Source organism: Fistularia commersonii, chromosome 8 (genome assembly GCF_037954325.1).
Source record: "Fistularia commersonii isolate RoL2024-O1a breed Wild chromosome 8, RoL_Fcom_v1.0, whole genome shotgun sequence".
NCBI classification, from domain to species: Eukaryota; Metazoa; Chordata; class Actinopteri; order Syngnathiformes; family Fistulariidae; genus Fistularia; species Fistularia commersonii.
The window spans coordinates 4,770,757-4,785,000 of NC_141291.1; the positions used below are offsets into that span (position 1 = coordinate 4,770,757).

At 44.5% G+C, this 14,244-nt stretch overlaps 1 protein-coding gene across 1 annotated transcript; it reads right to left on the bottom strand.

Annotated features, from left to right (window-relative positions):
- Positions 1–1,010: 1,010 nt before the first annotated feature.
- sycp2l (synaptonemal complex protein 2-like) lies at positions 1,011–12,313 on the bottom strand. Its single transcript, XM_086151617.1, has 21 exons — positions 12,197–12,313; positions 12,025–12,138; positions 11,839–11,943; positions 11,733–11,757; positions 11,577–11,656; positions 11,406–11,494; positions 10,258–10,292; positions 9,826–9,968; positions 8,258–8,310; positions 8,134–8,179; positions 7,966–8,058; positions 7,811–7,886; positions 6,097–6,239; positions 4,605–4,707; positions 4,433–4,511; positions 4,228–4,283; positions 4,055–4,134; positions 2,338–2,432; positions 2,158–2,257; positions 1,984–2,042; positions 1,011–1,107 (listed from the first exon to the last, which is right to left on the bottom strand). The coding sequence occupies exons 1-21, from the start codon at positions 12,302–12,304 to the stop codon at positions 1,011–1,013; spliced, it is 1,779 nt and encodes a 592-aa protein (XP_086007743.1). The 5' UTR covers positions 12,305–12,313.
- Positions 12,314–14,244: the final 1,931 nt, after the last annotated feature.

Genomic DNA, 14,244 nt, shown 5'->3' on the forward strand with positions numbered 1-14,244 from the left:
CTAATAGCGCCTCATTAGCGATAGCTGTGTTTTCTTAGGGGAATTTTCGCTGTTTTTCCTCTCGGTGTCACTTTGCCGCCTGACAACCGGCACGCCGCTCTGCAAACACACCCTTTGCCTCGGGGAGGAAAAAAAAAAACAAAACATTGAAAGTTAAGTCGTCATTCATCCATGATGCATTCAGGGTCCGGACCTTCACCAGACGATCCCAGGACCGGATTTGTAGACGAACAACCTCTTATTTACACGTCAAACATAGAGACATACGAGCATCCACTCTGTCATTCACATATCTGGCCTCCTGCTAACCTAAATGCATGTTTTTGGACTGAGGGAAGAGTCTGGAGAACCCGTCAGAGACGGGGAAAACATGGAGACCCCATGCAGAAAAGCCCCTTGGTGGTAATCCAACCAGGGACCTTCTTGCTGAGGGGAAGCATTAACCACTGACCCACCATGATACCACTTTTATCCAAAATGCAATCCAAAAATAGATTGGATTTTTGCTTATTCGCTAATATTTGGACCAGCGGGTCCCACTGTTTTAATTAATAATTAAAAATTAATTAGAAATTAATAATTCAAGTCTATTCATTTAAATCTAAAAGATAAAGGGGGGAAAAAACACTCTCTGTCACCATTGTCTGACTGGATTGGGTACTGCAACTTGTGACACTTCCAAATCTTTTTTAGGCGGAAAACAGAGTCTCTCTGTAAAAAAAAAAAAAAAAAAAAAAAAAAAAAAAAGCTCAAAAATCCTTAATGTTCGACCTGCTTAAACCATCCGCAATTTATAAAAATATATTAAAAAAAAAAAAATATATATATATATATTAAGAATCTAGAGAACCCGCCGTTTTCTTTAGTCTCAGGGTCTTTTTATTTCGTCCACCTGTTTTTCTTTCTCAGTTTGCAAAGACGAAAATAAGGGGCCTTTTGAATGAACACAAGGAAAATAAATACAGTAAAGGTGGAACGTTTCAGGAGTTTGGAGAAAGACGGCTCCGGAGTCACTCTTCTTCCAAGTCGTCGTCGTCATCTTCGTCCTCCTCCTCCTCCTCCTCCTCTGCCGGCTGCTGGACGTCCTTCTCCCTCAGAGTCTTCAGCCTGAAAGCAGATCCGGGACGGTGAGACCGCCACCATTTTACTTTTCTCCGAAACACTGTTCCACCACGACTCGCCAAGGTAGTACCCGATGCCCCTGTACTTCTCTAGTTAGCCTAGCTGATGCTACAACGTGACGTCAGACTGCTGAGCAACCGAGTGGCCAGAGAATGACGTCCCTCAGAGCTGTGTAGCGCTACATGTTAGCATGGCTGCTAGCATTCTTTTCTTGCGTTGCGTGCCAAGAAGAAGCAGGGGTCCACCGCTGCCTCCAGGTCCTACATCATAGATGTTAAACTCTGGTCCGCGGGCCAAAATTGGCTCACAAACCCATAGAAAATGACTATTAGAGCTGGCTCAGCGGTATAGTCTACAGTGCATGTATCGCTAATTCTACAAATCCCAGAATTTTGTCCAAAAACGCCCTCTCCTCTGTGTACAGTAGTCATAGCAACCTTATGCTAATACTGGCACCCTGCTACTTAGGCAGAAAACAGGATTTGTTTGTGTGCAATATTAAGTTATATCTAATATAGTATTAAGCTATGCATGTTGCATATTTACTTTTTAAGCAAAACTTGTTTGGGTCCATATGGAAAGGTTCATGTTATATCTGGAGGAAGATTTTTTCAATAAATATCAATGTTGGCGGCGATTTTGTTCTAGTTTTGAATTTTGGCCCACTGTGTATTTGAGTTTGACACCCCTGTCCTACATTGTTCGTAGGACACGGTTTGGCGCCGACCCCGGCTACATCCTGCCGCAACGCAGCACGCCATCGGAATCCGGCGTTCAGGACGATTTTTGGAAGTGGTTTTAGACTTCGAAGAAGATTCAGCTCGGTCGGACGTCACGAGGAGGGTCAAAGTTCAGGCGCACCTCTGCTCTTGCTGGTCGCAGAAGGTTCTGAGCTGCTGCATCTCCAACTTGAAGAAACTCTGGAAGAACCAAAAGAAAAAAAGAAGAGGGGGAGAGTCAGTGGAGGATCCATCGCTCGCAGCGACCGCCGGTCTGGAGCGGACGTTGTCACGGCGGTTCTGAAGCTCCTGCGACCTGGATCTGCGAGTTCAGCTTGTCCATGTGGGCGGAGCTCTCCTCCAGGCGGGTCAGCTGAGTGACAATGTTGTTCTCAAAGGTCTGCAGCAGGTCCAGCCTACACACACACACACACACACACACACACAGGGGAGCCATGCTGGTCTTGAGTTGACGGACAGTTGCAGGGGGCGGTACCTGTGTTGATGGACGGTTGTCAAGAGCGTGGACATGTGCTGCTGACAGCGTTCCAGCGACTGGATGACATCGGCTTGCAACTTCTGCCGTAAACCCTGGAAGAAGAAGGAAAAAATGAAATAAAATAGTCTCTTTTATGATCATACTAATCCATGAATCAATAATCGATATGCATCTGGACGGACTGTGAAATGTTGTTCTAACTGCTGTTTGAACGTTCTAAAGTTGGCCCCGATGCTCGACACGATGTCGGACTCCGACTCCACCTCCGGGTCGGTGCCAGACTCATTGGATGGACCCGCCACCTCCTGTGTGGATGGCCCCGCCCCCTCAGTCGGCTTCGGCCAATCAGATGGAAGAATCTCAGAGGCTAAGGAAATATTCACACACACACACACACACACACACACACACACACACACACACACACACATTCACACACATTATACAGACACACACACACATGGGTGTGAGTATATATATATATACACACAAACACATTATTCACATATAAACACTCACACACACACACACACACACACACACACACACACACATATTATTCACACATAAACACTCACACACATATATACATACATACACACACGAACACTTTCACATATAAACACACACACACACACACAGACACGAACGTATACACACACTTTTCACGTTAGCATGGAAAAACAGCAATACTTTTACTTTGAGAGGGATGAAGTTGGAAGTGAAAGATGTTAACACGACACACACACACACACACACACACACACACACACACACACACACACACACACACACACACACACACACACACACACACACACACACACACAAATAAACAGACTGAGTAGTCAGTTGACTCCTTCAAAACACAGCTTGGGCGGCGGAGGGACTAGTTTGTTTTGTTTACAATCAGACCTGTGGTTGCCATGGGAGACCCCTCTGACCCCACGGGCAGCGGCTCAGTCTTCCTCCTCCGGCCGAGCGGGCTGCTGTCTGACAGGTAGCCTGCACACGGCGACACACCAGTTAGCTAATCTTAATATTTTTAAGTATTTAGATTATTTTATAGGATGGTTAAAACTCCCATTTGCCAAATTATGAAAAAAAATAAGATAAAAAAAAAAAAAACAAATCTTGGAGGCTTAACACATAATAAATGATGGAACTGGTATGAGAATTTCTCAATTTGCCAAGTAGTTTACACATACAAGGAATTTGCTGTGGTGTAACGTTGCCTCGTGTACAAACATGGAATAATCATAAAAAAAATTTAGGCAAGAAAAAAAAAAAAAAATCCCCTCTAATTCTTATACTACAGTTATAAATTTGATACACAGTGAAAAACACCAATGAAGCATGTGGGGGGATTTATTGTAAAGGAACAGGAAAGTATGGACCTGATTCCTGCGCTGCTCTCTTCCTGCCAGGGATGAATATTTCCTGAAACACAGAACAGGGCCACAGAAATCAAAAATTTGAATTAAATAAAAAAAGCAACAAAAACATACAATAATTCCCTAATTCTTAATTTCCAAGCTAAATTTTTATGGAGTTTCTTTTTCAATAAAAATTCAAAAAAACACTCATTAAAAATATTTTACATGCAAACATTTGGGAGTATTTATCAAAAAAATTATTTTAAAAGTAAAAAAAAAAAAAAAAAAAGAAAAAAAAAAAAGTGGAGGAGCCAATGGTGGCGTCCAGGGAGGATCACCTTAGGTGATTCCCATCTGCTTCCTGTGACCTCCTCTGCATCGTCCTTGAAGACCTCCAGCTCCGGCTCCACGGGGACACCTGAGGGGACGTCCAACACAGGAAACACCTGAGGATCAGACCTGATACCTGAGGTCACGTGACCCCCCACCACCAACACATACACTCACACACCTGACTCGTAAGATGCCGTTGAGTCTCGGATCTGGTCAAACAGGATCTCGCTTCTGCTCCTCATCTCCGTCCTCTGACAAGGAGGCCCAGACAGGAAGTCGACAGCGTCGAGAAATAGGAAATGAAAGGGGGTTTGCTGGCTGAATCGACGCTCATTTTTAGGTTAACTCTAGGTCATCATCTCGGTCCACGCCGCTGGAAACACGGTTGCCGTGGCGACTGATGGGCAGTTACCGTGTTTCTGGGGACCTCTTCGTCTCTGCTCGGAGAGGACAGAGGCAAAACTGGGGAAAAAAATGAAACTTTATTTCAACTATTCAAAGAAAAAAGGAACAGCAGACGTGTGTGGAATCAGTTTTGTTTGGAAAAGGGCTCACCGGTCAGCTGGCTGGCCCGCTTCTTCCTGGGGTAAGAGCGCCAGCTGGCGTCGGCGGGGACGAGGGAGATGGAGGCGGAGCCACCGTCGTCTTTGCTGGCGCTCTGCGGGCGGACAGGTCACGTCTTCATGCCATTAAATGACATGTCATCACCTCACCAGCAGTTTGTATCTGCATGTACTTTGTACCTTATAGTTTAATGTAATAGTGCACTTTACTGTTTAATTTGCACTCTGTTATTTTGTTCATTTCATGTCACCGTGGGATAGTGAGAAATGTCTTCTTGATTTCCTCTGTATGTCCGGTACATGCGGAGAAATTGACAATAATTTGACTTGACTTTGATTCACCCTCTAATTCACACATCATGTGAAGCCAACCAGTCACCCTCTCATCCACAGGTCAATCCTGTAAATTTATTTTATAAATAAAGAAATCAACACTGCGTATCATCCCATCTTGGGACTAGGATGTAAACCCTTCTTTTCCTTTTGGCTTTTTCCTTCAGGGGTCACCACAGCGAATCAACCTTCTCCATCTAACCCTATTCTCTGTATTCTGTATTCTAACCTTATCTGTCAGCCTTTCCATCACCACTGCCTCTGTCACACCTACAGCACACCACACCACTGTATCACAGCGGGCATACATGTCCTGCACCAGTCTAACATACTTGTCTGTCACTCCAGACTTCCTCATTTTTTCCTGAAGGCTTTTCCCTTCAGGGGTCGCCACAGTGAATCAACCTCTTCCATCTAACCCTATTCTCTGTATTCGGTATTCTAACCTCATCTGTCAGCCTTTCCATCACCACTGCCTCAAGAAGGGGCTCAGGGCTGATCTCTGATGAAGTCTCACCTCCACCTTGAACTTCTCTGTCACACCTACAGCACACCGCACCACTGTATCACAGCGGGCATACATGTCTTGCACTAGTCTAACATACTTCTGTCTCTCCAGATTCCTCATACAATACCAGAGCTGCTCTTGCTGCACCCTATCTAGGTCTACAAAAGCGCAATGCAGCTCCCCTTGACCTTCGCTATTAGTAATCTTAAAGCAAATACTACATCTGTAGTACTCGTTCAAGGCATGAAGCCATACTGCTGCTCACAAATGCTGACTTCTACTCTCAGTCTAGTTTCCACAACTCTTTCCCATACCTTCATTGTATGGCTCATCAACTTTATCCCTCTATAATTACCACAATTCTGCACGTCCCCCTTATTCTTAAAAATGGGCACCATCACACTTCTTCCCCATGCCAGGACGTCAACCCGATGAAGGGAATTAACTTGTCGTTTTAGCGCGCCCCGGTGGACAGAATGACAACCTCTGGAGTCCCAGGCATCAGACTCACTCGCTGCAGAAATTTTTGGTTTTACTGCTAAGTTTCCTTTCATTCTTTCCAAGTAACGGCATATTTGTTAAAAATGCCAAACTGCTCAATTACTGGCTTGTCACTACGTTATTCTCCTCCCCCCTTCGGCACCTTGAAGACGCCCTGCGCAGCCTTCTCCAGCTCCTGCAGCAGCTGCGGGGGGAACAGCAGCTGGACGTTCTTGCCGGGACGGTCCAGGTGGGTGATGGCGTGGTGGAGGTGGACGCTGAGGATCACCCTGGCCCCGGCGCCGTCTGTTGAGGAGACGCGAGCACTCATGCTTTCATCACACATATTCCCCCCCCCCCCCCCTTACGATCTGTGTCATAGAATCATCTGAAAAGAACAAAAATAAAAAAATTTAAAAAAAGGGCAGGCGGGATCCCGTCACGCCATCTTCGTGGGAGGGATTCCCTAGTGGAGCTACGGGACATATATGTCAGATAATAAAATAAATAGGAGATGGGGGGCCTGAAAGCAGAACGGTGGAACGAAGAGGCAACCGCAGAGTTAGACGACAACCTGATGCTGCTTTCTGGGGGGAAACAACCTGAAAGAGAAAAACGAATGAAAAAAAAAAAAATTAATGAAACGTTCCATCCTACAGGATATTGATGTTAATTCATTACTATTTTGTAATATCTCAAAAAGATGTTAAAATCTCATAAAATGGTTATTACTTTCCGTTTATCTTCTCTGTGGGAAACTAGACTGCCAGTGCTAGTTGCTAACGGTGTAGCGGCGGACGGATGCTAGCAGTCACTCCAGCCTTTATCCCAAGAAGGCAACTTACACGTTGCTTACAACTTACATGGAGTTAAAGTAACAATAGTGTGGCCTTTAAGTCTCTTTCCTGTGTATTTAAGATCGTTTTGGTGTCAAATTTGCCATCATCTCGGAGACCCGTTTGGTTCGAGCACCTGTGTCAATGAGTGGACGTGTTAGCACAATAACGGCGCCATCTAGCGGTGCATAGAGCCTTTATACGCTTCATGTTGCAATCGTAAATACGTAAATATGTTTTTTAAGAGCCAAAATAAAACGCAACTGTATGACTTAAGTGCCTTTTTTGTGTGGTGTTAAAGATAATTTCTGTGTAATGTATTAATCTCCACCATTAGCGCTGCATCTGTGGATGTGTTAGCATGCATTGCCATATGTACAGTCTGGAAACTTGTTCCCCCTGTACCATGAAATTTAAATTAAACTTATTTAGGTAGACAAAAAACAAAACAAATAATGCGAGTGTTCATATTGAAGCTCTGAATGCCATAGGATTCTGTTTGTTAGAATTTTAGCCGTCCTTCAGTTTTCTGTGTTATTTCAGTTTCAGTCCTCATCAGTGGGAGTTCCTTCGATCACCGCTGAAAGAAAAATGGATAAAGGCCTGAGTGCAGCCTTGCTGTTTATCTGCATTAACATACCGAACGTATAGAAGTCGTAATAGCAATGGTGCATTCAACATAGCATTCGGCACAACAGTTAAGAGGACCAATCGCGTGATGTAGCGTCATTAGTCAGGAAAAAAACTATATGAACAATGCGGATCAGACACTGAACAGTACGGATGCAAAGCGCAAAACCAGACTGAAGGTGGTGTTGACATATTGGAGATCCCGGGGGTGGAACAGAATACCTTCACAGAACATTTGGCGTAGAACCCAAGGGACCCCAAATGGGATGTCAAACATCTGGAGCTCATTCGCATGCATGGCGGGGAGAGTGGACCCCCACCGCAGACGACCCCAGAGATTTTCAGGGGTCAGAGACTGAGGAGTCCAAACAACTTCTTAGGAGAACCAACCGACCGAACCTGGACACTGACCATCCTGACCATGAAGCTGCAGGTTGTAGTGATTCACCTCCTCCCTCAGCAGGTGGATGGAGCCCCAGAGGAAACGCTGCCGACAGCAACAACGCACGGACCTTAGCTTCTAAACGTTCGTCCAACGTGCCGTTTGCCCAGGAGTTTCCGGGTACCTCGGGCTCGTCGATGAAGAAGCTGACGCACTCGGAGCCGAGGTTGAAGTCGATCCAGAACTCCTCCAGCTTTTCGTCTCTGGGTGGGAACAGCTGGAGGGGAGCCCGAGGCGGAGGTCAAGGGGTTGGCGGGGGAATCGGGCCCGGAACGGAGGCCGGGGGATTTACCTGCGTGGAGTCCAGGAAGGCCCTCAGGCAGGGGAAGGTGTGGACCCTGATGGACACAGCAGGGTGGAGGTGTGGGTGAGTAACCGGCGCTCCGCTGCCGGGTTATCGTGATCGAGTGTTTTACCGCCTCTGGTTGCCGTGGCAATGGTTCAAAAAGTTCAGGAAGTGGCGGCAGTCCTAGGAGATAAGACTGGTGGTGAGGTGAGTCCGAGCCTCCTTCACTGATGTGAAATCCAGCTGCTTTGGATTTATATTTACAAATATGTATAAGCAGCGTAACATTGACTTACGAGTGAATCAGCTTTCGAGTTTTCCGAGATACGAGCCGTCGCTCGTTTTATGATACGAGCTGACATGTGAGTTTCGAGCGAACGGGATGACCGATTCGCGCCGCAGCGGCTGCCTCTGTCAGTGAAGCGGCATTTAAAAACATTCGGATGCACCGCTCGCCGCTCGATAGCCCAGCGAAAATCATGGAAAAACACGAGCAAGGTGTGCGTGTTCTCGATTTGTCAGTGAAGAGATGGAGAAGCTGTTGTTGGTGAGATATCGAGACGGAGAGCGACATCTGTGACTTTTGGGGATTTGGTGCAGCAAACGGTGGGAACGTTAATGGACGAGGCATCGGCAAGTCTGTCGGGGACGGTTTGATCATTTCAATCTGTTGCCAAATTAAGATTTGAAATAAAGTATAGCAAAGACCGTAAGTTACATTTTGCAATACATGTCACATTAAGTGTGTAGCTTATTGTTTCTAGACCATACAGCATTGCTGGTCTCACCACTGTCTTGTACACCTTTCCTTTCACTCTTCTATCACATAGTACCCCTGACACTTTTCTCCACCCATTCCAACCTACTTGAACCCGTCTCTTCCACACTCTGTTGCTCTGGACTGTTGACCAAAAATACCTGAAATCCTCCGACTTCTTGATCTCCACTCCCTGTAGCCTCACCGTTCCACTTGGGTTCCTCTTATTCACACACATATACTCTGTCTTGCTGGGACTAACTGTTATTCCTCCTCTTTCCAGTGCATACCTCCACCTCTCTAGATGATCCTCAACCTGTTCTCTCTACAGATCACAATGCCATCTGCAAAACATCATGGTGCATGGAGATTCCTGTCCATCCTCATCTGTCAGCCTGTCCATCACCACTGCAAACAAGAATTTGCTCAGAGCTGATCCCAGATGAAGTCCCATCTCCATCTTGAACTTCTCTGTCACACCTACAGCACACCGCACCACTGTCTCACAGCGGGCATACATGTCCTGCACCGGTCTAATGTACTTCTCTGCCACTCCAGATTTCCTCTTACAATTCCCAGAGCTGCTCTCGCTGTACCCTATCTCGGTCTACAAAACCACAATGCTTCTTCTCTTTAAAACCAGTTTATTCTGATATCTGATATAACCAGTTTATTTCTATTAATTCATTGTTATAATGTATTGTTAATTTTTTTTTCTATACTATTTGTTATTTATAAAAGTATATTTTTATTATTCAAAAGCCCATGACAAAACCACAAGGCTCAAACGGAGTAATAGCGTTTCAATTCATTTTTATGGAGAAATTTAATTTGATATGCAAGTAGTTCGAGTTATGAGCTTGGTTCCGGAACAAATTAAACTTGTAAGTCAAGGTATTACGGTGTTTATATATACATAAATATGTTTTCCAGACACCCACCACCTCGAAGTCGGCGTCCTTGATGCCACAGAAGGCTCTGCTGATGTCGCAGTTGGCGAACCACTGCTCGGCCCGAGGCCTGCGGTCTCTGCGCGGCGTTAGCCGGCACAGCGCTTCTGATAGGCTGACCTGCAGCTCGTAGTCTGAAAGACAGCCAATCACAGCCAGGACGGCAATAAACAGATTTAACTCTCATCCGTGATAATTCTGTGAATGTAGCACTGAATCAAACATGGCCTCCCAGCAGTTCGGCAGGGGAGGCGGGCCTTCCTGCTTTACCGCTTCCTGTTTTGATACTGGTACGAATAATAGCACGACTGAATGGCGGCTAATGTTAGCAATGTTTACATGACTTCATCCAAACAAATGCTTGTGACAGTCTGACCTGTCTCGGAACGAAAGCTAAAGAAACAGGAGAACCTAAAGACTTACCTCCGACTGCGGGGACCGCCGCCGCCATCTCGGACCTGCCGAGTCAGGAGAGGCTGATGTCGGTGACGTGGGCTTTTAAAACACGGCACCGGAAACTTGGTTTGACCCCGTTTGAGTCACTTCGAGTGGGTTTGACCTGGCTGCCCCCCCGGAATCCAGGAAACCCCAAAGCACTGGAGCTCGTAACTCAAATTGCTTGTATCTCAGATTCAATTTCCCCATTAAAATGAACTGAATTGCTATAAATTGATATTAAAGGGGGAGGTTTTGTTCCATGTTTTAAATAAGAAAAATATAATTTATAAATACAAAATTATGTATGAAAAAATATATCATAGAATGAAAAGAAATAAACTGGTTTTCAGTGTATTTGCTGTGAAGATGGGATGAAGGAGGTCGGTTGGGGGAGTTTTATTGGTGCATTTGTTGCTCTATCTTAACTTATTCCCTACACACTGCTATGAAATGCTATGAAGTTTTACTAAATATAACTTAAAAAGCAACAACAACAACACAACATCTCCGGGTTAGAGATATAAGATGGAAAATATAACTTGCACACGCTGCGACACTTCATGGCTAAACCGGCCTAAACCAGATTTGAATGACTCTTCCAAAGCTTCGTCGGTTTACGTTCTTGCCATCTGCTGCACCAAATCCTCATAAACGTCTCCTACCTTCTCACCATGACGGAGAGCGTCAATTACTTCTCCACCCATGCTCAAGTCGACAACACGCTCACCTCGCTCGTGTTTTTGCGTGATTTTCGCTAGGTTACCTAGCGTCTGGCGGTGCGTCCCACTGTTTTTAATTAGCTTCTAACTCAGATCTGGGCTTGAATCACATAGCAAAAAAAAGAATTAAAAAATAAACAATAAAAAAAAACTTAAGAAAAAAATAAATAAATAAAAAAAATAAACAGAAACAAAAATGTTAAAAAATTTTTAAAAAAAAAACAAATTTTTAAAAATATATTTATAGCCTGTATCTTCGAAAACTTATAAGTCAAGGTTCCAGTATAAAAGCCAGCCATTGTTCTGCTGAACAAAGTCCTGAAATAAACCTGAATCAAATCTTCACCGGGCTGTAAATATAATTTCTACAGGACACTGGAATGTGTGTGTGTGTGTGTGTGTGTGTTTATCTACAGAATTTCAATGTGGTTCTGGTCCATCTGGATCTGCCTCCTCTGCTCTCGGCTCAGAGACTCCAGGATGCTGTTGAAGGTCCTGATGGCCTGAGAGCGCAGGTTAGAGACAGAGGAGGAACAAAACTGGGAGTCCACTAATCTGGACATTCCTTCCCTTCCCTCGCTTTACCTCCAGGCGCAGCGTGAAAGCGGCGTCCGGCTCCAGGGTCAGCTTTGCCAGCTGCAGGAGGACCACGGCCTGCTGGCTGACTGAGGAAGGCAGGGACAGGGTCAGAGGTCAGCGGGGGTCCGAGAGCCACGAGCGAGGTCGGAGACAGAAACCCACCCGGAAGGGGGACCTGACTCAACAACTGGGGAAGAAGAGAACGGTTGAGACGTGCCGTCCGGTTCCTAGAAACCCACCGGACTACATTTCCCAGCGTCCTCCTCACCAGGAAGAAGTCGTAGAAGCACTCGGTGAGGCTCAGCGTCTGGCCGGAGTTCCTCTGGGGGTTTGAGGTCAAGAGGTCACAGACGTTTTGGAACCACAGCAGCACCTGCGGGACGAGGAGGCGGAGCTTAGGCAGACGTCGCCCGCCGTCGGAGGCGGCGGATATTCGCCGGGGGCGAAGATCGACCTTGGCGGTCACGCCGAGGTCCACCAGCGTCAGGAGGCGGTCCCTCTTGTCCGCCAGGAGCTGCAGAGCCTTCACCGCTGCTGACACGTTGCCGTGGGCGGGGCCTCGCAGTCGCTGCGGAGACGCGGCGCTCAGCGACGGCGGGGAGGATGTGGCGAGAGTCGCTCGTTACCTTGGTAACCACCTGGTCCAGCCTGGTGAGCGTGATGTCCATCAGCCCCTCGTTGTCGAGGAGCGACGCCAGGCGGTGCGAGTCGCCGTTGATGAGGCACTCGTCCATGAGGACCTCCAGCTCTCACACACACACACACACACACACACACACACACACACACACACACACACACACACACACACACACACACAGTGATAATGTGATTATCAGAGTCAAAAACTTTTTCCTGCTCAAAATCAAGGAATTAACAGCTGATCGATTATCGGTCACTTCCGGGCGCCACGAGTGACACCGACGACTAAACGGGTGACAGCCCGGCCGTTACGTCATGTCCGCGTGAACCGAGAGCCGCGCACGTCCGTCCGTTTACCATCGCGTCTCTGCCGTCGGATCCCCTCGGTCGCGCGCACAGCTGCGGCTTATCAGCGTGATCAGTGACCGGAAGTACCGGCGAGCGGATCGATCAAAATATCGAAGGTAAAAATTAAAAATAAAACATAAAAAAATAAAGATCGAAAATATCATTCCAAAGGCAGTGTTTTTTTTTTTTTTTAATCAGTTGTTGTACCAGAAAAGAAATAGGGAATGAAATTTGGTTTTGAGCTCCTGCAACAAAAAAAATTAATGTTTATAATATTTACTGTTGAGTTATAATTCTGAACAATGTGATTATTTAAGGGGGAAAAAAACAGAAAAGAAGAATATAATTTTTATTAAATGTTTGTCTTATTGTTTCTGACCTCTGCTTGAAAATTAATTGGGTTCTGTTGTATTGTTTGTGCAAAAAAATTAAAATAAAAAACTTTTTCTGTAAAAAAAGTATTCTGTATTTACCCCTAGACTATAATATTTATTGTTGAGTTATAATTTGAGTTATAGTTTTGAATAACTTGATTATTGAAGGGGAAAAAAAACAGAAAAGAATAATAGAACTTTTAATAAATGTTTGTCTTATAGTTTCTGAACACGACTTGAAAATGAATTTGGTACCGTTTGGAAATTAAGTATTCTGTATTTACCTTTCAATACCTTTAAATTTACCTGTGGAGGTTCTTAGTCATCCAGGTCATGTCGACAAATATTCAACCCTTGTCCTATTTCTGTCCTGGAATTTAACTATTTCATAACGAAAAAAGGAAACATAACAAAAACACTAAGACATCATGAAAGTTAATTGAAAATAAGCAATTTGATGATGCGTCCATCTTAAATATTAAATCTGTTAGAGAGGACGACAGAGGTAACATCAAGATAGAACAATGAAATGAAACTATATATATACATATATGTATACCTTTATATGCATATATATATGTGTATATATATGTGTGTATATATATGCAACCTATGGCCTTAGCAGAGAGGTAGTTGTTTTCCACATTTCATTTTTTTGCTTCTTTACTTTTTTGTTTCTACATATTTATCTATGTATTTTTTCAGATGTTATTTATATTTTTATTTATTCACTTTTATATTTTTGGTCTCACATTTTTTCCATCTTATATCTCTAACCCGGAGATGCTGTGTTGTTGTGCTGTATCTTGCTTTTTAAGGTTTCCTTTTGTCTGGTTTTCATACCACTGAATCTGAGAGCCGCAAGATCTAAATTTTGTTGCACTCTGTGTAATGACAGTAAAAGTTTTGAATCCTTGGAAAAAAAAACATTTGTCAATAAATAAAACTTTCAAGTCGATGAATCAAGTACATTGACACTGGGGGACTCTAAGCTTTCGAGATAAAAGTGCAATTCCTGTAACGAGATAATAACTCTGATAATCAATTAGTCAATTATCTTATTCATTGTTATATTTGTTATATTATGTAAACACACTGATACATGTCAACCCAATAAAATAAACATTTGACAATATAACAATTCAACCAAAATAACAGTTTGTATTTTCCACATATCTCAGTTGTAAATGACAAATCATGTTCAACCAACTGTCGCCGCACCTGAAAGTAGACGCTTCTCCAGGTGTGTCGAAAAAAGAAAAAACAACTTTATCGAAAAATGGCAATAAAGGGATTCTAATGCGTGCAAA